Genomic DNA, 24135 nt, shown 5'->3' with positions numbered 1-24135 from the left:
AACCCATTTCTTATGGCTTACAATTTATTTTCTCCGCACACAAACGCCAAACTATCAACTTACAGCAACTTTTCCCTTGAATGTGGTTCCATCCTGTGTGTTTTCATGGATGTTATTGGTCTTGTCTGTGGTGTACAGTTGGGAAGTGGAGATGAGGATTGGCGTGGGTGTTATTTTGTCCTTTCAGTCCTCTTGTTATACAGATGTGTGGTGTGAAAAGCATGCCAAAAGGGCATCGCTGGCCCTCTCGAAGGCGAGTATCCCATCCAAGATCTGGAGGGTGGTGTAAAAACGCACACTCCATGTGTCCTGGGCAATTTTGCCTTTAATGTCAATTTTTCTCTCTGGGAATAAGGGTCTAGTATGTTTGAATGCTTTTACCTGGTAGAGGTAGCTGAGTCCAGGACTCACCTGTTGCCCATTGAACCAGCTGTATTCCTTGTAGCTGTAGCTGAGTCTATGCCTCATCAATTGAGAATTGATTCTGGAGTAATCCTGGTAGAGGTAACTTTGTCCAGGACTCAACTATTGCTCATTGGATCAGAAGTAATCCTGGTAGAGGTAGGTGCAATCAGGACCCGCCTGTTGCTATTGAAGCAGGAGTAATCCTGGTAGAGGTAGCTGAGCCCAGGCCTCACCTGTTGTGGATTAAATCAGGAGATGGACTCACCTGTTGCCCATTGAATCAGGAGTTATCCTGGTTGAGGTAGCTCAGTCCAAGTCTCACCTGTTTCCCATCGAATCAGGAGTTGGATTTACCCATTGCTCTTTGAAACCGGAGTAATCCTAGAAGAAGTAACTGAGACCAGGACACACCCACTACCCATTGAATCAGGAGTAATCCTGGTGCCCATTAAATCAGGAGCTGGACTCACCTGTTGCCCATTGAATCAGGAGTAATCCTGGTAAATGTAGCTCAGTCGATGATGTGCCCCTTGCTCATTGAATCGGGAGTAATCCTGGTAGAGGTAAATGAGTCCAGGACTTGCCTCTTGAATCAGGAGTATCAAGATAAAGGTAACTAAGACCAGGATTCACTTGCTCAGTGAATCAGTAGTAATCTTAGTTGAGGTAGCTGAGTCTAGGTCCCACCCATTGAATCAGGAGTTGGATTCACCCATTGCCCTTTGAATCACGAGTAATCCTGGTAGAGGTGATTGAGTTCAGGACTTGCCGGTTGCCCATTGAATCAGGAGTAACCCTGGTAGAAGTAACTGAGACCAGGACTCACTCGTTGCTCAGTGAATCAGGAGTAATCAGGACTTTATAGTGGTGTTGGTGGGAGAGTTCAAAGACTTGCACATTTAATTACAAAGTGTTTGAGTGTTATCAACAGTTATTGATATTTAAGTCATGTGAGTGAGTCAGTATACTAGCACTTTTTCTAATATAAGACACAGCAATGCATTCAGAGTTGAAGAGGCTGTGTGGGAGGTAGTTTCAGGTGTGGGCTGAAAATAAGGTGAATTAATGGGCAGGGGTGTAGCTTCATTGGGGGTGTTTGGGGTGTTGCACCCCCCCTAATAAATGTATTTTCTGGTGAATAGTTGGGTACAGGTGCTTTCAATCGGGTATGGTGAGAGGTTTGTTGGATTTCATCAGTAATTGTTACATACACACAGACAAAAACACACACATACTGCCGCTCTCTCTCTGTTTTGAAGGTCTTCAAAAATGTTGATTATTTTGCAAAATATTGGGTTTTCTCTCACTTAGTCCCCCAACCAATCTGCATTCTTCTCCCTTGCTACTGCCCCTTTAGCCCCTCTCATGCACCCTGTTTGTCGTATAATGTAATTTACCATTGAATGCCCGCAAGACTGTTGGAATATCTGAAGTCCCCTCCTCCCCCAATCTTATAGACCAAGCTACGCCCCTGTGAATGGGGTTACGATGGTTATGATGGTTTTCAAGAAGGACTATGGGTCTGATTATGATCTTGGTGGATGGGATACACCATCCCAAACATGATGGCTATCCAGTATGCCGTATGACAAGTTCCGTAGGGTATAATGGGCTTGTAATACGGCAGACAGGATATATGTCACGTTTGTGACGGAATAACCCTGTACGCCAAGATCGTAATCAGGCGGTCTGTCTGGATGATGATACAGACATAAACTTAGTCAAAGTCATCCACCTGACTGATGGCATCGGTGATTGAATGGAGTGAGGTAATTGCTTTGCTACATCTGTGATTTGATGAGGTTTTCTTTTTGGGGTGGGTGGTCTGATGATGTTGCCTTCAAACTGATATTTTGGGTGATACTTATTTATGTCATGTTAGTCGGCTGATACATCAATGAGGGTCCTGCGTGCAGGTGATCTTGAGAAATCAGGCAGTATAATCTAGAGCAGGGGTTCTAGAGCCAGAACAGTCTTTACCCCCCAAGCCTAGACTATGCTTTGAACCAGGGATAAGAGGTTGACCCTGAAAGCTGTGACTTTCGGGCCAGTGGAATGCAACCCACATGATTAACGCCATAGAAGTGGCATAGTCGAGACTGGCACGGCCACCCGTGATGGGCACCCATGCACGGAGACTCAGCGGAACCACTCACAACTATGTTCTCAACTGTGTCAGCAGAAGTGCTGTTCGTGTCAACACCAGTCCCAGCCCCAGCCCCATAAGGCAGACCACCAACTGGCCGCCTGAACCTGGGAACTGGAAGTCCCTATTGTTGGACACAGCATAAACCGCTCTCATTAGTCTTAGACGTACACAGGGCTCTCCTGCTTGTTAGTGAAAAAATGTGTTCTTATTTGCAGTCAAATTGGCCTTTAAATGTGAAATGGCATTTTTGTGCTAGCCACAGGCGCCAACTGGAATCCTTATAAACTAAAATATTTGAGGGCGCAGTGGTTTAACCATCCAGAGCTTAGCTTCCTCTCCTATTACTCGTTGACTGCATGCTTGCCTTTGACCATGTTCAAGTCTCCACTGCCTATTGGTCAGATTCTGGATATAGAAATACCATATACATTCATGCATACGTAGGAGACTAGTTCGAGGGCAGCAGAGTCACTGGATTGTGCTGCGTCTCGGTGCTAGACGAGTAGCAGGATATAAGATCTTCAGGAGACAGGAAAACTCTGTGCCCCTCAAAGGGCATGAGTTTGGCGACGAGCTTACCCTCAAATCTCTTTCCCCAGCAATTGGGAAATGGTCAACTTCCTCATTGCAACTGCTAACCACCTACTCGAGGACGCACTGTGGCAAGTGCTCAGCCCCTTCGGATGTTGTCACTTCTGAATCACCACTTGCCCTGCAACCTGCAAAACCCCAGAGGTTTTTGTCAATGAAGCGATTTCTGATTCAGAAATGGTTATTTTTGCACTATCCTGGTTCAGCTTAGCCAGTGGCATTTTGTACATCTGGGTAGCTCCAGTGTAAGGATTTTTAGAGTTTGCAGCAAAATTGTATTTTGTCACTTGTGTACTCCCTCTCTCCTAGCAGCTGGACTGTACTTGGAATCTATGACTAGCATTACTTTAATATGGAGCTGGCCCTGGCTTTGGACCAAGTAGTCCAGCAGGGGGGTGGCAAGGGTTCGTGTAATGATAAAGCAACTTTGCGCCGCTCTCCCTGTGTGCACCAATATAATTCTCGACTTCTTCCATTAGGTGGTAGGAGTACAGCTAAATGACCATAATATCTTCAGTTTCTCTGCCCAGAGTACTGCAAAATGGTGCTAATCAGTATCGAAAACTACTCAGATTTTTTTTTTTATCCAGATGAGTTTTTATTCACAGCCCCTACACGCATGACCCCACCACCTTCACCCATCTTAGATCAAGATTATAAATTAGCCATAGAGGTAAAAACATGGAGAGACAATGAAATACGAGGGACAGATTTCACGTTACCCGTCCATCTCGAGTATGTCATCCAGTCCGGGTTTTCTCTTTGAGTTCCGGTACTTGTAGTCCTGTTTCACCATGATACTGTCAGAGCTGCAGGTTCCAGGTTGGGGAAAAATTGAGGCTGTATACAATACTTGGATATGACTTTAGGAAAACCGATGTGACTACAAGTACCAGAATTCAAAGAAAACACCTGGAGAAAAAGAGGTGTTCAATATTGGAATGGTAGGCACTCAACATGACTACACGTACCAGCATGCAACGAAACATCCCTGGCCAGGATGAGATGGTCATCCTTGGAATGGGGAAACTTGACATGACTATAAGCACCAAAACGATGGGCGTGTGGACTTAGGACACTCGACCAACCTGGTGCCTCAGACAGTTGCATCCTAGAATTAATAGACACACGCAAGAGGCAGGCCCCTTCATGTATTGTATTGTATTCGTATTGTAATTGCATTTATATAGCGCTTTCTACCCCAGACAAGGCATCAAAACACTTTTTCGGCGAGTAGCACGCTACTCCGGAACCCATCAAGGATTAGTGTTGAATTAGTATAGTGAAATATGAAAGTAATTTGACTGGTGGATAGGTTAGGTAGTGATTTGGATTCAGAAGGATAGTAGAGGGATAGTAGAGGGAAAAAGGTTTGCATTTATATAGCGCTTGTTACCCATGATGGGGTGTTGAAGTGCTTTTTGGAGAGTAGCACGCTACTCCAGAACACATGAAGGATTAGTATGTCTGTTCATGTGCTCAGCACTTCATACATTATTTAACCCCTTAGCTGCGGCGGCTATTCCGCCGCAGCGCTAATGGGGAGGCGGGCCGCGCGGTGCTCCCGTACTCATGACGGAACCGCTCCGTCACGGCCCTCGGGTGAGCTGTGCTTGTGACGGAATGGTTCCGTCACGGCCCCGCCCGCTCTTTAGAACGTCAGCGCATGCGCGGAATTTGCTCCGCGCAGGCGCGGCGAGCGGGCCGCCCGAGGCTCGTGACGGAACGGTACCATCACGAGCACGCAAAGGGTTAAGCACTCTGCAGTGCACTCTGGGGTTCTGGCAGGTATGGGAGCAGAGGTACAGAAGGCAAAATCATTTACTCAAGAGCAATAAATGGACTGTAGTGGATTGAAGTCAATGCCTCGTGGCTCTGAAGTCTACATTGTAGTTGTTAGTACTTATAAAATTAAAAACTGTCTTATGAGGTTGGTTGGGGAGAACTCAGGATTAGTAATAGAACGGGTTAGACCCGAGCAGCAGATGTGCAGGAGACACAAGCAGTAAATGCACTTAAAACAAGCCAGGGGCTGTCCCTGGGTAGCAGTGAAGCTGGGTAAGCACCAATGAAAACATCTGGACAGCAGGGTGCAGGGTCAGTGTGGGAAGGCATAGAGTGCAGCTCACTGGGCGGGAGGATGGCAAATTCAATTTAAGAATCGCTGTCTGATCTGAAGGTAAACAATAAAATCCCACAAGGCCAACTCAGCCCTCCATCCTTACGGAGTCCAGATGGATTTAGTACCTTGAATTGGGTAATAGGAGAATATCCTGTGTACAGTGCTTAGAAACAGCAGAAGTGTAGTATGAAGCACCAGAGTTTTACAGTGGGTCGTCCGGAATAAGCTGGAGAGGGGAAGTGAGCAGCAGAGATGCAGCAGTAAGGGTGTGGCCTAACAGTGAGAGAACGTGGATGCAGGGGCAAGGCTTACAAAAGGGTTGGTACAAGGAAGGAGTGTTGGGCTAGGGGCTCGTAGAGGAAGGGAGTGTTCGTTCAAGAAGGGAGGGTTGGGACAGTTGGGAGGGAAGAGACTAAGGGGCATATTTACAAGGGGATTGCACCATCGGAACGTCACTTTTACTGACGTTCCGGTAGCACCATGCCCTGCACCATATTTGCAAAGTGGCATTAAGCCACTTTTTGGCTATACACCGCTTTGTAAATATGGTACCCTTTCACGCAGGTATCTGTGTGTAAGGGGCGTGCAATGGGTGTTGCTATGGGCGTTCCACTGCAATGCCCATTGCTTTTTGACACTGCCCCAGACTTACAAGGATCTGTAAATCAGCACCGAAACGACATTCAATAGTAGGCATTAGAATGGTGCAATGGGGAGGAATACTTTTATTTCTCTTCGTTTTTGCTTATTACATAGAAAAAGCAAAACACCATGAATTATTGTTTTTTTAAAGGAAGGTGTTCCTTCCTGCACATAAACAATCAATAAATAATGGCAAGTTGCTACTTCTATGTGTGCTGCATTCTGCAGCAAATATAGAAGTAACAAATCGCCATTAGTGATTGTTTATGTGCAAGAAGGAACACCTTTCTGCATGTAAACAATCATCACCCTGCAAAGCAAGCACCCTTGCAGTATGGTGCGAGGGTGTCTGTGTTGGCGCTAGGCAGCTATTTTTGGCGCCAGCGCTAGGGAAAACACAAGGGTGCACCATATTGTTGTAAATACGGCGCATACCTGCATATTGGAAATGACTGAGTGCCGCGCTGCACAATTTGCCCGTGCTCCATGCTCCGCCATTTCCTTGTACATATGCCCCTGGGTTGGGTACCCTTTTGGACTGGCCCGGTATTTAGCTGGTCGCCCGAAGATGCGTATTTGTTTGAGGAGATGGATGTTGTGCTCCATCTTGAAGTGGAAAACATCACAGTATTTCCTCACGGGGAACATCCTTTACAACGCAACTTTTACTCCGCACTACCATTACGACGCAGCTATTACAACGCAAGTCATTACAACGACTTGCACTGGAGGGCGCTGTAGGGTAGGGAATAGTTTAATTTTCTATCCAACACCTTCCCTACTATCCACGGGGACTGGAGTTGGAATAGAAAATTAAACTATTCAACTATCCAGCGCCCCCCAACGCAAGTCGTTGTAACGACTTGCGTTGTAAAAACTGCGTTGTAATGGCATGCGGAGTAAAAGCATGCGTTGTGATGTCATACATCCTTTCCTCAAACTACATATGCAGAATATTTGTTATTAATGGTACCCCTGCATGTGGTCTGGAAACAAGGAGTACATCCGCTTTCTACACATAAACAAGATTTACGCAAAGTTTATGTTATGCAATAGTAGCATTAAAATGAAAAGTCGTGAGTTACCGACAGGCCCAAGACTACCGTGGACTTTACATAACATGCGTATTTTTCTCCAACCCTTGTCCATCAGTCCTTGAGTGATGCTCGTCTTCTCCAGAGGAAGAAGTGTGTGCCATAGGAACACCCTATGCTTTGACCCTGTGTCACTATGTTACTTGTCTGTTTGAGTACATGGATGTCCAATGTCATCATGGTCTTTTTGTTACAGGGGGCTGTGATAACACCGACAATGGACCACACTATGTCCATGCAGCCGGCCAGTATGATGGGTCCTCTCACCCAACAGATGAATCACATGTCCTTGGGAACAACAGGAACGGTGAGTCCCAAGCCTGGGTTTTAATTCTACTGATTGAAGACGTTTGTGAGCCATAACCTGCTGTGGTACCCACAATGGTCACCCTGTATTCTGTTGTCACTATTGGGTCACTGGTACTCTAGGGTCACTTTACTCCCTTGGGTGCACTGCACGAATGAGTGTCTTGGAGTCTGTGGTCCCAATAGAATATCTGGTCCTCTATATTAACGATAGAGTCTCTAGTGTGTATAGGGTCTCAGGTACACTATACACGATTGGGTCTCTGTCACTAAGTATTAATTAAGGCTCCCTGTTTTCCGTTTTTACTGATTTTTACAGATAAATGCAGACAGAAAACCATTTATTTTCTTCTCTGGAATCATTTTTTAATGTGGATAAAAACAGAAATTAGGTTCTTTTTTGAGTGATTCAAAATACTGTCAGTCATGACTGTCAGGCCAATAGATTTGCAGATTGACAGATACAGGCTGTTAAAAAATAAAGAAATGTAGCATTGAGGTTTAAACTTCAGTAGGAATGCATAGGGTTGTCACTAACATTTTAATATTTTCATATAGGTGTATGATTTCTCACTGGGTCTTCTTATCACTGAAACCTATTAGACATTCAAATAGGAGTGTGCATTTATCTGTAAAATAAATGTAAAAATATACTCGCTTTGGCTTCATTTATTTACAAAAACCTAAAATAAATACAGATAAAATTAGCAAATATAAATGAATACAAATGGAAATGCCCAGCCAATAAGTGCCCTAAAACTGGGAGCCATGGTAATAATATATGCATGCAATAGTTATATAGTGTAAACCTAGCCAAAAGGCAGTGGAGCACTGTACAGGATAAAAGTTATGCGAATAGCCAAGTGAAATCAGAGGCAGCTGGGTTCTCTGAGCAGAAATGTACATCAAATCTTTCCTGCACTGGAGAAGCGTGGGAGCTGTCCCGATGGATACCAGGGATGTTGTTCCATATCCAGGGTACATAGATGGGAAAGGCCTGCTGCCCTGGTATTTAGTCTGCAGCCTGATGGTTTCTTGGCTGTGGGTGGGTGGAGAAGCACCAGATGGGAGAAGATGGGTTATTATGGGTTAGTAATGGATGCAGCTGGCTTGGACAATGTTGCGGGCTGGTAGGGGCACCCAATGGAGTTCCATCTGGATGGAGGTGATGTGATCCTATTTCTTTAGACCCTGGATGAGATGCGCAGTTTTGTATGGGATGCCCTTAAGAGGTGCCATTATGGAGTTTGGGAGGCCATGGTGCTGGGCATTATCACCAATCAGATGCAAGATTGTGAGGGCTTAAACAGCAGTTCTGAATTTGTTTTCTGGAAGAAACGTTTTTGCTTTCTTTTGAAGAGAGCGCTGATAATTGGCCTTTTTAATAAAAGCAAACTGTTTTCTGTGCATTGTTATTTTATTGCCTCATAAACTACTCTAACAGAAGGTAAGAAAGTTGTGAATTATTTTGCACCATTCTATCTGCTCCACAAAAAGTGGATACAAATTACAGGTGTTTGGACAAATGCTCTTCTATTCTTTGTATGTGCTGGGGTCTTGGAATACATGGTTAAAGTGATAAGGTGCAGATTTTATTTGCAGGGAACCTTGGTTCAAGGCCCGGTTTGACCAAGTTGTGTGATCTGCTGCTGCAGTTTTCTTGCACAGGAAATATAAACAGTGCCAAGAACCTGTTCGTTTGTGTTTATGTGGTATTCAACAGCCGCACGGCCACCAGCTGCTGCGTGTGTGCCCCATTGCCTTGCCCTCTGCCTCGCTGCCTCGCTGCCGGCTGCCGGCTGACTCCGCTGCTGTTGTTTTTCGTTGTTTTGACCTGCATTTGTGCCTGTATTTATTTTTCCTCCGCTGCTGTTGTTTTTCTTTGTTTTGACCTACATTTGTGCCTGTTTTTATTTTTCCTCCGCTGCTGTTTGCTTTTCTTTGTTTGGACCTGCATTTGTGCCTGTATTTGTTTCCCTACTTGTGCGCCCGTGTTAGCGTGTGCCTGTATTGTTTAGATACTTGTTGCCCGTGCCAGCGCTCTCCTTCCTGGTTTCCCGCCCATCTCGCCGCCCTCTGTCTTCCCTCCCCGCTCCCCGCTCCCACCACCACCGCTGACCCCGCCCCTTTTTCATTCTGTTCCCTCCCCGCTCCCGCCTCCCAGCTGCTCCGCCCACCCGCGCACTTGGCCTTATATGGCGACCGTGCGAACGCGCAGCGTTGACGCGCAGCGGGCGCGCCGATTGTGCGCCGAAGGCGCGCCAAAGGTAAGCCCGTCTGCGCCCGTCCGCGCCTGGACCGCGCCCAGGGCCAGAACCCCTGGCCCACGAAGACCCCGACCGACCCGCCTGACGTACTCCGCCGCCACCCTCATCGCACTCAACACCGGCCGACTGCCAGATTGCAACCAAGCCACCCCACGACGCACCCACGGACCTTTCAGCTGCCACGCCTGCAAGTTCACCTGCATCCGGACCTGCCTCACACCAGCTCCCGCCAAGTCGAACACCAGCAGCACCCACCTCAAGTGCATCCTGCTCAACACCCGCTCCGTCCACAGACACGCCATCGAACTCTGGAACCTCCTAGACGCCACAGCCCCTGACGTTGCCTTCCTCACGGAGACCTGGATGAACGTGAACGCCTCTTCAGCCCCCGACATCGCCATCGCCATCCCAGAGGGCTACAAGATCGTCCGGAGGGACCGCAACGCCAACCAGATGGGAGGAGGCATCGCCATCATCCACAGGGAACACCATCCGTCTCACGACCAGCACCGACAACACCCTGACCAGCGCCGAACACCTGCATTTCCAGATCCACACCAACCCAAACACCACCCTTAGAGGCACCCTGATCTACCGACCTCCGGGACCACGCACACAATTCAGCGAGGACATTGCCGACTTCGTCAGCCCGCATGCCCTCCCCTCCACTGACTACATCCTCCTGGGGGACCTCAACTTCCATCTGGAGAACAACAACGACCGCAACACCAGCACCCTGCTCGACAACCTCGCCAATCTTGGACTCAAGCAGCTGGTGTCCACCCCCACCCACCTCACCGGACACACACTCGACGCCGTCTTCTCATCCAGCAAAGACGTCGCCTTCAGCAACGCCACAGAACTCCACTGGACGGACCACAGCTGCGTCCACTTCGCCTTCAAGAGAACGACGACCCACCACCACCAGCAACAGGCCGCCCGCAGAAGCTGGAACAAGATCACAGCAGACCAGCTCGCCGCCTCCCTGAGCCAGCACCCTCCTGCCAGCTCAGCGAACCCCAGCCAGGCCGCCGAGAACCTCACGAAGTGGATCAGCATCTGCGCGGACGAGCTCGCCCCGCTGAGGACCCCGCCCAGCAGACCCGGCAGCAAGAAAGCCCCATGGTTCACCGACGAACTCAAGAGCTCCAAGAAGAACTGCCGAGCCCTCGAAAAAGTCTGGAGAAGGGAACCTACACCGGACAACAGGACCACCCTCAAACTGGCCACTCGGAAGCACCACCAGCTGATCCGCGCCGCCAAGAAAACTGCATTCAAGGACCGGCTGGACAACAACGCACACAACAGCAAGGAACTCTTCAACATCGTGAAAGAGCTTTCCAACCCCAGCGCAGGAAACAACGACATCACCCCATCGCAAGACCTCTGCGACTCCCTCGCTTCTTACTTCCACAACAAGATCGCGGACATACACAACAGCTTCAACAAACAACCAACGCACACCAGGACCGAACAACCACCCCCCACCACCACCCTCCACGCCTGGACCCCAATCAGCACCGAAAACACCATCCGCACGATGAACTCCATCCACTCCGGATCACCGACCGACCCCTGCCCTCACCACGTCTTCAACAAGGCCGACGCTGTCATCGCACCCCACCTGCGAGACATCATCAACACATCCTTCGACACCGCCACCTTCCCTGAGAGCTGGAAGCACGCCGAACTCAGCGCTCTACTCAAGAAACCAACAGCGGACCCCACCGAACTCAAGAACTACCGCCCCATCTCGCTCCTCCCGTTTCCAGCCAAAGTCATCGAGAAGACCGTCAACAAGCAGATGGCCGCCTTCCTCGAGACGAATGGATCCCTCGACCCCTCACAGTCCAGCTTCCGAGCCAATCACAGCACCGAGACCGCCCTCATCGCCGCCACCGATGACATCCGAGCCCTGATGGACAACGGAGAAACAGCGGCCCTCATCCTCCTAGACCTCTCCGCGGCATTCGACACTGTCTGCCACCGCACCCTAGTACAGCGCCTCAGCAACGTCGGAATCCGGGACAAGGCGCTGGAATGGATCATCTCCTTCCTCGACGGAAGAACACAGAGAGTCCGCCTACCACCGTACAAGTCAGAGGCCTCCGAAGTCATCTGCGGCGTCCCCCAAGGATCCTCTCTGAGCCCCACCCTCTTCAACGTCTACATGAGCCCCCTCGCGGCCATCGCACGCCAACACAACCTCAGCATAATCTCCTACGCCGACGACACCCAGCTGATCCTCTCCCTGACCAACGACCCCGCCACCGCCAGAGCCAGCCTACACGAAGGGATGAGAGAGGTAGCCGAGTGGATGACGACCAGCCGCCTGAAACTGAACTCGGACAAGACGGAGGTCCTCATCCTGGGCTCCTCACCCTCCGCCTGGGACGACTCCTGGTGGCCTCCCGCCCTGGGCACCGCACCCAAACCGACAGACCATGCACGCAACCTGGGCTTCATCCTGGACTCCTCCCTCTCCATGACCAGGCAAGTCAACAACGTCTCCTCGGCGTGCTTCAACATCCTACGCATGCTACGGAAGATCTTCTGGTGGATCCCCACCGAGACCAGGAAGACCGTCACCCAGGCCCTCGTCACTAGCCGACTGGACTACGGCAACGCCCTCTACGCCGGTACCACCGCCAAGCTCCAGAAGAGACTCCAGCGGATCCAGAACGCCTCAGCCAGACTCGTCCTCGACATCCCACGACACAGCCACATCTCCGGACATCTGAGAGACCTCCACTGGCTCCCCGTCAACAAAAGAATCACCTTCCGCCTCCTCACCCACGCACACAAAGCCCTACACGACCAAGGCCCGAGCTACCTCAACAGCCGGATCAACTTCTACGCTCCCAAACGCCACCTCCGGTCAGCCAACCACGCCCTCGCCGCCGTCCCCCGCATCCGAAGAGCAACGACAGGAGGAAGGTCCTTCTCCTACCTGGCCGCCAAGACCTGGAACTCCCTCCCGACCGACCTGCGCCTGACCCAAGACCACCTCTCCTTCAGGAAGAAGCTGAAGACCTGGCTGTTCGAGCAGTAGCGGCACCCCCCCTCCCCCAAGCGCCTTGAGACCCTACGGGTATGTAGCGCGCTCTATAAGTGTCATTGATTGATTGATTGATTGATAGCAACTTGTAGGGTGAAATATTTGATAAAAAGGTGCTTTGGCAACTATGTAGATTACAGATTGTGTCTGGTTTGCTGTGTGTGGTTCTTTTTGCAGAATATACTGCTCCACCTTTTTGTTTACTGTCCATACAATTAGGGGGGCACCTTATGTATCCCCGCGTGTTTTATTTATGTTAGGGTTTGTCGACTAAAAATACAACAAGGGAGTGGGAATGTACTGCATCTTTTATGGTGCCCCCAGAAGGGCTAGGTTTGTTATACAGAATCAGTGGTGAAACAGAGGCCCTTGCAGTGGATGGGGGTAACCAACCCTTTGGAGAGGGGGGCTCAGCTCTTCAGAGAGCCCCATTCAGCCCAAAGCCAAAGAATCTCCATGAGATGTGGGAGACCAAGGGGGCGTTGTTGACATTCTGCCGGGGGAGTGGGGGGGAGTTGGGAGAGGCATGAGTTTGTATTACACCACTGTACAGAATGTGTCCTGAAACTGAATGGCTTCTTGGAGCTACTCATTGTTGCGATATGAGGCAACAGTGTTTATTGTGGATTGAACTAAAGAGGGCATATTATCTAACAAGTGGCGGTGAGAGGCGTTAGCCTCCTTGGCTTAACGCCTCTCTCCGCCACTACGGAAGCGCCAGGCTGCACCATATTACCAAGAAAATGGTGCAGCCTGGCGTTTCCCCCTGCGATGGCACTAAGTCTCATGACTTAACGCCAACTCGGGCACCCTTGCACTAGAGTGCAAGGGTGTCTGTAAGCAGGGAGGTTTGTTTATGTACAGGTAGGTGCTTACAAACTCCGCACCTTAGCCATCAGTCCAAATATTCAAAGACCTAGGGCCATATGTAGGTAGCTTAATACCGGTCGGTAACGGCCGAAAATCGGTAAATTGCCCATTACCGACCGGTATTTCACTTTTTCTAATGTGGGTGGCTGGATTTAAGGATTCAGTAATTTACCGATTCGGTAATTTAAGGAATCGGTAAATTACTGAATCCTTAAAATACCAAATTGGTAAATTACCGAATCCTTAAATCCTATGTAGGGAGCACTCAAGTGAGTGCATTTTTGATTTAAGGATTTGTTATTTTGCCACCAACTACAAGTTGGTGGTAAATTTCGAATACCTTTAAAAAAGCAATTTTGTGCTTTTTTAAAAGTGCCATGTGGCAGACATACATGCCCTTAGGGCATGTATGTGTGTCACATGTGCACACATGCACAATTCAGGGGTGCAACAGGGTGTCAATGTGACATCCTGCCCCCTTGAATATGCTCCCCCTATTACCGATTCGGTATTTACCGAATCGGTAATAGTGAATGGCTTCCCATTCATTCCTATGGGCCTCCAAGCCCATAGGAATGAATGGGAAGGTATTCCTTATTACCGATTCGGTAAATACCGAATCGGTAATAACGAATATTACCGAATCGGTAAAAATTACCGATTTTTTACCTACATAATATTTACGGATTCTTAAATACCGAATCGGTAAAATTCGGTATTTAGGAATCGGTAATTACAAATTACCTACATATGGCCCCTAGACACTTATCAAGCATGCATGCCAACTCTCCCGATTCAGGCGAGAGACTACCGATTTCAAGGCCAGTCTCCCATCTCCCAATTCCTGCATACAAAAACCCAATTACTCGGTGATAGGGACTGGTCTTTTGTGACTAAGAGTATGTATGCACTGCCAGTAACCTGCCCCTGCAGGCCAGTGCACAACATTTTTGGCATGCTGTCAGTGCTTGCCATAGCACTTTCTCCATGCTCCTGACATGTAAGAAAAAAAGACACATATACATGCATTTCTACTATCTGATCCTGTAGCACCGCTCTTGCAAGTCTCATGCATGACAATAGACTCGATGCTTGATTCCGTTCTGGGAAGGACATGGCTTTTGTAGTTCGGACTGGACTGTTCCCATGGGGCACAGGGTCAGCGCTGATTTGCATATCACCATTTTCTAACCCAGGGTGGTGTGGAGTGGAAAAACGATGGATTTGGGCCCAGATCTTTGGACTGGGGTGAATGTGTGACATTGATCCACATTCTGTCCATCACTGTTGTGTTTGCAGTCAGTGCTTGCCATAGCACTTTCTCCATGCTCCTGACATGTAAGAAAAAAAGACACATATACATGCATTTCTACTATCTGATCCTGTAGCACCGCTCTTGCAAGTCTCATGCATGACAATAGACTCGAATCAGACCTCAGTAGAAGTCAATGGGAGAAATACTTTCTCCTGATTTTTTTTTTAAATCTCCCACTTTTCTCTTCTAAAATGTTGCCATGTATGTTATCAAGAACAGCTGTTCATCTTGCTGTTATCTGCAATCTTTATCCACGTGTTAGTATCCACGTGTTAGTAATCAAAGGAATGGGCAAAAACAGTGTACCCGGTCTCCCTAGAATTTTTGTGAAATTAAAATTAGCATTTTCCGATGAGAATTTATATGACAGTGCCTACCTGTCCTTCTCGATTTATTCGGAATTTATCTTTTGGAGTGTGGGGGAAGCGATAAATACAATAACATTGTATTGTTTTCATTGTTATTCAGCATAGTGCAAACTTGTGCACTTCATTTTATAAGATAACCCGGAAGCTAGCAGCTGACAGTGCCCTAACCTTGTGCAGCAATTGTAGCCGCAAATTGCGTTTTTCAAGAACGTTAATGCATAAGTCCTTACCTTCACTGAAGTAATGAAATGTTGCAAAAAAAATCTGCAACGTTGCATAAATGCCACATTTGTGCCCACTCACCTTTCCGCCGGCAGAAATGAAAGGTGGGCTGCACTCATGGTTTTATAGTTCCATGCGCCACCTCCAGGAATATTTGAGGTACTTCACTTACAGTAGCCTTTTCCTGCTATTTCCAGGGGACTGCCTCCCTGGATCTTGTCTCCTCAACCCAGAGACAGGGTCAGACTGGAACACAAAATAGGCCAGGAAAACAAAATAAAAGTGCCCCCCCCATGAGTGAATTAAATAACTAAAAATGCGGCCTATTTTTGCAAATTGGCAGTTTTGAACTTCTAAAAACAGGTAGTATAAGTGTTTTGCAATTTATGGAAGACTGCATGGATTTGAGCTTCCTGAAAGCTGTTTGTTTTAATTTCAGGGAAATTAACAGTGAAAACTCCATTAAAATTCATTGGATCAGAAGCAATTTCGGGTGGGAGACAGGTAAAATATTTTGGCGTGAATCGGGTCTGTTGGCATGTATGCAACCTGTCAACCAGCCCATCAAGCTCGACATGATTGCCCTAGGGCCAGTCCAACTCTGAGCCACACAATATAATGTTGCAACGGGATTAAGCTGTATTTTTTTTATTTAAAAGCTCAATCTAACTTTCATTTTAGAGTGACTTCTGACTGTCAACATAACATGAAAATATAATTTCCTTTATCCGCTCAAGCAAAATTAGTGGTAGGCTTGGAAATCTAAATGCAGTCACTCTATATATACATAACTAGCTGCCCGTCCCGACGTTGTCCGGGTAGGCTTTGTGACGCAACTTGAGGGGAAAGGTACTCACCGCCAAATCGGCACAGCAGTGCGGAACAGCATCGCACTCCGCGACGCTCCGGTAACTTTTCCAGCACGAAGTAGTATCTGTTGCGCGTCTGGCGTTTTTTGGGCATGGCGGACTCCGCAGGGTGTAAAGCTTTTCGAGGAGGACAGAGGAGGTACCTTCGGGAAACGGGGGCAGCACCGGCTACCTAGGAAGCGAATCTGACACAGAGCACGTGACGTGCAGCCAATCACAGCAGAACAACCACGCAGATGGTTCCGTGCTCGTGGCCGCCCAAGCGCACATTACGCTCCTGACCGGTTTGTCGGCGGGTTACTTTTACAAAATGGCCGACCCCGTCACTCTTATGTGATGTCAACATGCCTAGTGCATTCAACGTTGGGAACGCACACGTCCACCTCAGAGATGGCGCTACTTTCAAGGAACTACTTTGGCAAAGAACGTACTTTGCCCTTCTAACGTATATGTTTTGCTGCTATATAGCCTATGTTCATCTGCTTACCCTGACATTTCCAATGCTGTATTGGGTGTTTTGATTTGCGCTGTGGTTCCTGAGATTACCCGCCTCAAAGGTTTGGGTTCTCTCTTTATTATATTAGTATAGATTGACTTCTTTTTATGACACAGTCTTGTGGCTTTCAAGCACAGCTTACAAAATATGCCACTATCGATATGGTGCCAATTTCACTAGTATCAGAAGGATAAAAGGCTGAGACATGCTTCTGATTTTTGAACCTCTTGCCCTGTACAATGCTTAGATTTCTGATGCATTCTGATTCATTAACTTTGCAATATGTATACTATTAAAGTGCTGACCATTCTCTTATGCATGCAAGATACCTGAAATGCACCTGTTATAAGGGAAACTCCAGGTGAATGCCTGGCAGGGCAACCACAGTTGACACTTAATGGTAATGCACAAGAGCCAGGTCGCAGCGCACTTCCTGTACTGTGATCTGCGTCTACCTATCTGGTGTCTCAGATGAGCAAAGCCCTCGCACTGCAAAAGATGTTATCGCAAAAGGTCATCTCAGGAACATCAACAAAGCAAAAATCGAATTATGACTGTGCGAAAAGTAGTGTATGCCAGGAGGAAGGCTTTCATGGGACAGAAGACCTATATTTCCGCATTGGCATCTGCCATGTTCCTAGGGAAAATTGTTGCAATGCCACAAACAGTTGCCCTTTTCCTCAGTGTCCTAAGAAAACACATAGACCAGAGTTCTTCAAACTGCGGGGCGAACCTCCTTGGGGGTCCGTGCATGGATTTTCAGAGGGTGTAAATGCTTCTGCAGTTACTTGTAAATGAAGATCGCCTAATAGTGCGACTGATACATTTCCAGGCTGTCCTCATTTACAAGCAGCAATCGAAGAGCGTAGCTGTGGGAACTGTAATACTGAGTTCCATGAGGCAGGGTCAGTGAGCGTGAACTGTAATACTGAAGCAGGGTCAGTGAGCGTGAACTGTAATACTGAGTTCCATGGGGCAGGGTCAGTGAGCACGAACTGTAATACTGAGTTCCATGAAGCAGGGTCAGTGAGCGTGAACTGTAATACTGAGTTCTATGAAGCAGGGTCAGTTAGCGTGAACTGTAATACTGAGTTCCATGAAGCAGGGTCAGTGAGCGTGAACTGTAATACTGAGTTCCATGAAGCAGGGTCAGTTAGCGTGAACTGTAATACTGAGTTCCATGAAGCAGGGTCAGTGAGCGTGAACTGTAATACTGAGTTCTATGAAGCAGGGTCAGTGAGCGTGAACTGTACTACTGAGTTCCATGAGGCAGGGTCAGTGAGCGTGAACTGTAATACTGAAGCAGGGTCAGTGAGCGTGAACTGTAATACTGAGTTCCATGAAGCAGGGTCAGTGAGCGTGAACTGTAATACTCCGTTCCATGGTGCAGGGTCAGTGAGAGTGAACTGTAATACTGAGTTCCATGAAGCAGGGTCAGTGAGCGTGAACTGTAATACTGAGTTCCATGAAGCAGGGTCAGTGAGCGTGAACTGTAATACTCCGTTCCATGGTGCAGGGTCAGTGAGAGTGAACTGTAATACTGAGCTCCATGAAGCAGGGTCAGTGAGCGTGAACTGTAATACTGAGTTCTATGAAGCAGGGTCAGTGAGCGTGAACTGTACTACTGAGTTCCATGAGGCAGGGTCAGTGAGCGTGAACTGTAATACTGAAGCAGGGTCAGTGAGCGTGACCTGTAATACTGAGTTCCATGAAGCAGGGTCAGTGAGCGTGAACTGTAATACTGAGTTCCATGAAGCAGGGTCAGTGAGCCTGAACGGTAATACTGATTTCCATGGGGCAGGGTCAGTGAGTGTGAACTGTAATACTGAGTTCCATGAAGCAGGGTCAGTGAGCGTGAACTGTCATACTGAGTTCCATGGGGCAGGGTCAGTGAGTGTGAACTGTAATACTGAGTTCCATGGGGCAGGGTCAGTGAGCACGAACTGTAATACTCCGTTCCATGGTGCAGGGTCAGTTAGCGTGAACTGTAATACTGAGTTCCATGAAGCAGGGTCAGTGAGCGTGAACTGTAATACTGAGTTCTATGAAGGAGGGTCAGTGAGCGTGAACTGTAATACTCCGTTCCATGGTGCAGGGTCAGTTAGCGTGAACTGTAATACTGAGTTCCATGAAGCAGGGTCAGTGAGCGTGAACTGTAATACTGAGGTCTATGAAGCAGGGTCAGTGAGCGTGAACTGTACTACTGAGTTCCATGAGGCAGGGTCAGTGAGCGTGAACTGTAATACTGAAGCAGGGTCAGTGAGCGTGAACTGTAATACTGAGTTCCATGAAGCAGGGTCAGTGAGCCTGAACTGTAATACTGAGTTCCATGAACCAGGGTCAGTGAGCGTGAACGGTAATACTGATTTCCATGGGGCAGGGTCAGTGAGTGTGATCTGTAATACTGAGTTCCATGAAGCAGGGTCAGTTAGCGTGAACTGTAATACTGAGTTCCATGAAGCAGGGTCAGTGAGCGTGAACTGTAATACTGAGTTCTATGAAGCAGGGTCAGTGAGCGTGAACTGTACTACTGAGTTCCATGAGGCAGGGTCAGTGAGCGTGAACTGTAATATTGAAGCAGGGTCAGTGAGCATGAACTGTAATACTGAGTTCCATGAAGCAGGGTCAGTGAGCGTGAACTGTAATACTGAGTTCCATGAAGCAGGGTCAGTGAGCGTGAACGGTAATACTGATTTCCATGGGGCAGGGTCAGTGAGTGTGATCTGTAATACTGAGTTCCATGAAGCAGGGTCAGTGAGCGTGAACTGTAATACTGAGTTCCATGAAGCAGGGTCAGTGAGCGTGAACTGTAATACCGAGTTCTATGAAGCAGGGTCAGTGAGCATGAACTGTAATACTCCGTTCCATGGTGCAGGGTCAGTGAGAGTGAACTGTAATACTGAGCTCCATGAAGCAGGATCAGTGAGCGTGAACTGTAATACTGAGTTCTATGAAGCAGGGTCAGTGAGCGTGAACTGTACTACTGAGTTCCATGAGGCAGGGTCAGTGAGCGTGAACTGTAATACTGAAGCAGGGTCAGTGAGCATGAACTGTAATACTGAGTTCCATGAAGCAGGGTCAGTGAGCGTGAGCTGTAATACTGAGTTCCATGAAGCAGGGTCAGTGAGCGTGAACTGTCATTCTGAGTTCCATGAAGCAGGGTCAGTGAGCGTAAACTGTCATACTGAGTTCCATGGGGCAGGGTCAGTGAGCACGAACTGTCATACTGAGTTCTATGAAGCAGGGTCAGTGAGCACGAACTGTAATACTCAGTTCCATGGGGCAGGGTCAGTGAGTGTGTAGTCTAGGGTCAAAGACATGTCTAAAAAGAACAAAATATTCTGCATTTTTGTTTTTTACCTTCAGGTAACTGCATATAAAATGACACGCACACACCCCAATGAAGAATAAATGCACGTTAAACGAATCCATTATGAAACCTCAGCTGACAAATGGGATCACTGCAGATGTCTGAGTGTGACTAGAGAGTCACAAATTAAATTCTGAAGTACAGGGTAAAAATATGGGGTTCAAAATATACAATAGATGATGTAGTAGGTGGACAAAAATAGTTCAACGGTCGAGATGGTGGGTTAGTGCGAGGGAGGAGTAAATGAACAGTTATTACCAGAGGTAGAGATGTGAGGCTCTTTGAAGGTTGAGGGGGGAGTGAATCCAGACACATTGATTATTTTAGGAGGGAATGTTCAGGTATTTGTTGCAGAGAATAAGTTTGAGATTTTTTCTGAAGTGTAGGAAATATTGTGTAGAGCCTGTGGCAGAGCATTCCAAATTCTAGGCATATTCCAAGAGAACGAACAGGTGAGTGAGTTATTTTTCTTAAATTTAGGTGGAATCAGGAGTGCATTGTATGAACTTCGCAAAGGCCTCCTTCGCCCAGACTTGTCTTAGACTTGTACGCCTTTCATTGAGCTCTCCTGTAGATGTATATGTTCTGATCCTTGTGGATTTGTACCAAAGCTGATTTAAAGTGCTTGGGTCCTTCTCCATTGCAATGTAGGACTTGCAAGCCCCATTCTATCATGCCTTGGCTCTGAGAAATAAACACAGAGGGGCATATTATCAAGGGGGGGTGATAGGAAATTATCGCCGCTTTAGCGGCCGTTTTCGGCCGCTAAGCGGCGATAATTCTATCGCCCTATCAGAAAGCTGTCGCTGACAGCAGTTAGCGACAGCTTGTAGGCGAAAGCGAGCGGTTTGGGGCCCGCTTTGCATGTCAGCGATATTTATTGCTAATGACATGCAAAGTGGGCGTACCCAACCTTTTAGCAACTGAAAGCAGTTGCTAACATCGCTATCGCCTATTACCAACACAGGCATAGTGGTGGAAATATTCGCCCTAAGCGTGAATATCTCCAAAAACTAACGCCTGCTCAGACCAGTTCTTAGCCATTATATCCAATGGAAGGTGGATATAATGGCTAAGACCCTGTAAGCGATAATGCGTGAATATCGCTGTATTCTCAGCGATATTCACGGATTTCAACGCTATCACCGGAAATGTTATCACTTTTGAGATAAACGTTGCTAATAGCACGTTATCTCAGCGATAAAATCCGGTGATGCGCGGCGATAAAAAAATTGCCACTAACCCTACTTAGCGATAAATATCGCTATTTGTTGATACTATGCCCCAGAGTCCTGGTGGGTAGGCCGCCCATCGGCTTTCCTAATGCAAAGGGTAGGATGACAGTCTGGCCATCTGAGGTCCCTTCACAGGGGGTCACTCCTATACCTCATGCATTTGAAATTATGCTTTTTAATAGCACTCCTGTGCTGCATATGAGAGTTATGAGTTATACAATATAATTTATCGGTCAATGCAGATGACGCGAGTGGAGTGGGGAGTCCAAGTCTTCTTAGCTGATCGGCTTTTGGTCCTGAAGTGAGCAGGGTGTGAGGTCAGGTGCCACTGGGCAGGATGGGAGTTCCAGAATTTTGGGGCAGAGCCAGAGAGGGGTCCCAGAAGGTCTTATTATTTCTTGAATGTCAGTTTTTCCAGGCACAGGATTCTCTTACTGTGCGGAAACTTTTGTCTACCAGGTATCCCGGTTAGGGTTGATGGATGACACTGTCAGTAAGCAGCTTCTCTTGAGAACAGATTTGGCTTCAAGTCAGAGCAAGGGAAGAGACTCAAATGTTTAGGTGATGTACACGTGGCGGCACGTGCCAGAGGCAATGTGGACTCCTGCAGAACTTTTACAGGAGCGAGTGTAAGACCCATCAGTAAAGCACTGCTCAGCTAATCCTGTACCTCTCTGCAGTGGTCATTTGTGGGTGGGGTTTTCACTGCCAGTATGAGGAGTGATGCCCCCCCCCAGAAAGAACAAGCTTTCAAGCAGCATGTGTGGAATAGATGGCTTGCTTGTTTCCTACACTCATCTTCTGAACAATCCAGCTCAATTGCAGCGTGGACATGTGCTGCAAAATAAATTATTTCAAGAACATTTTTAAAAATGTCACCCCTGAGGAAAAACCAAAATATAAAAAGGGTGTTCTGCCGATCAAAATATTAAAGAGGTTTTTGGAAAGCCTCCGACTCTATAGTGACTTGTGGCTACCATTAAAAAAATTAGGCCGACCGCTTAATTTCAGGCCGAGCGCTAAAGAGGTTTGGCTACAGCTCATCTGGGTCACTTCTAAGCTTCCCTTCCCAGTACCTAAGGGACAGCACTTACAGGCCAGGTGCACTTAAGCAGAGGCCACCAGCAAGGTCCTCCAGTCCAGGTTCCGTTGGTACTTGTCAACGGGTCACTTCAGGAAAATGGCCTCTTGCATCTTGTTGTGTCCCTGTAGCCACACAGGAGGTCAGCTACTTAAACTTGGAGCCCACTTCCTTGTCCTGGGTAGAAAAGAGAGAAGGTACAATCCTTCAGGGCTTCTCTCAAGTCACACTCAGTAGGTCCAGTACTGTTCTGACCTTCGGCAGGTCCAGAAAATATTCTGAGGAGGGTCCCCTTGGGTGTCACATTTGGACTAGCCAGTGGGTGGGATTGACACCCGGCACTTCCTAACCAATGGAGATAAAGTTACTCGGGGCAACCCTTCACACACTTGCAGCACATCCTGTTTTCAGTGCTGCAAACTATTCCACATTCCACCATTCATGGGGAACAACCACATGGCACTGGACATCTCTACTTTGAGGCAACTTGTGTGCCCGGCAGCGTTGTACTTAGGGAAAAGAGCAGCCCCCTCCTTCGGTCCACTCAAAATCTTGTTCTTGGCTAGTTACCCTCCCATTGGGCTCAGAGTCATTCCTGATGATAAGGATCACATGTGCCACATCCTTTCAATCCTGTCATCAGGTCTAAGCAATTGTTTTGCTCAGGGGGCAGTTTTCAGACCTCACTAAGGTCAGGCATGGCTAGGGAGCTGCTGGCAGGCTAATGCAAATTAGCTTCCAGGAGCTTCTGGCAGAAAAATGAAACTGTCTAAAAGTTACTTTCCCTAAATATTTATTAAAAATCTAACTTCAACAATGAATTAGACTTGTAGTAAATAGGACCTATAGCATTTGAATGACTATTTTAGGTGGTTCCTGTCAAAGGTTAGAGATTAAAGTTCACAATCTGTACTTTGGCATTTTCCAGGATCCATCGACAGCCCCGCTAGTGACAATAGCTTTTGGGGTCTAGTCACTGGAGGAACATGCCTAATTTAATATGTATTTGTTCCCCTTTTAAATATCTGGTACACGACCTTGCGAATGACAAGTTGTACTTCTGGGTGACTTATTATTATTCAAAAGCAGTTTTCTGTCTATAAATAAAGGGTTATTAAGACTGGTTTGACAGAACATTTTTAGGCTGCCCAAGTCAATCTAAAGCTATGTTTAACAGGCAAGCCCTGTGGATGGCACAATAGGAGCACCAGTCCACAGGTGGCATTTATCTTCAGGCCCTCGATGCATTTTCGACACCACATACAAGGGACTGATAGGCTACTTAAATATGTCAATCATGGGTATGGTAATTTAACCACAAATAAAGTTATAAAGCCAGGAGAATAGTCAACAGTTGGGGGGAATCACACATTTCATACAGGTCAGATTTACAATTTTCCCTCTTCGCAAATTTTTCAAGTAGTTTGCCTGGAAAGTTGTGCCATTCACAGCTTTTTATGAATCCTATTGGGAATGCCATGCGACATTTTCCATTTCGCTAATGCGATCTTGTACCCAGAGTACAATTGCACTTAGAAGAAAGGCAGCCTCAATGTGCAATTATTTTGTATTTTCTTCTCCATAACAATCTTATCTGTGTTAGATGTGTCTTAGATGATAGATGAAATACGTATCAGCTGCCTTATGTGTTTTCGAAAGTGCTGGCACCAACTAA

At 47.4% G+C, this 24135-nt stretch overlaps 1 protein-coding gene across 2 annotated transcripts in view; it reads left to right on the top strand.

The window, feature by feature from the left end:
• The window catches only part of RBMS3 (RNA binding motif single stranded interacting protein 3), a 1517465-nt gene that overhangs the window by 1411572 nt on the left and 81758 nt on the right, over window positions 1–24135 (top strand). For both annotated transcript variants that reach the window (XM_078663941.1, XM_078663942.1), the window contains exon 11: window positions 7200–7310. In XM_078663941.1, coding sequence (XP_078520067.1) covers window positions 7200–7310 — 111 coding nt within the window. The remainder of the gene's footprint in view (window positions 1–7199; window positions 7311–24135) is intronic.

This window comes from Lissotriton helveticus, chromosome 10, assembly GCF_964261635.1.
Source record: "Lissotriton helveticus chromosome 10, aLisHel1.1, whole genome shotgun sequence".
Lineage (NCBI taxonomy): Eukaryota > Metazoa > Chordata > Amphibia > Caudata > Salamandridae > Lissotriton > Lissotriton helveticus.
This window is presented reverse-complemented; position numbering and strand designations above follow the sequence as displayed.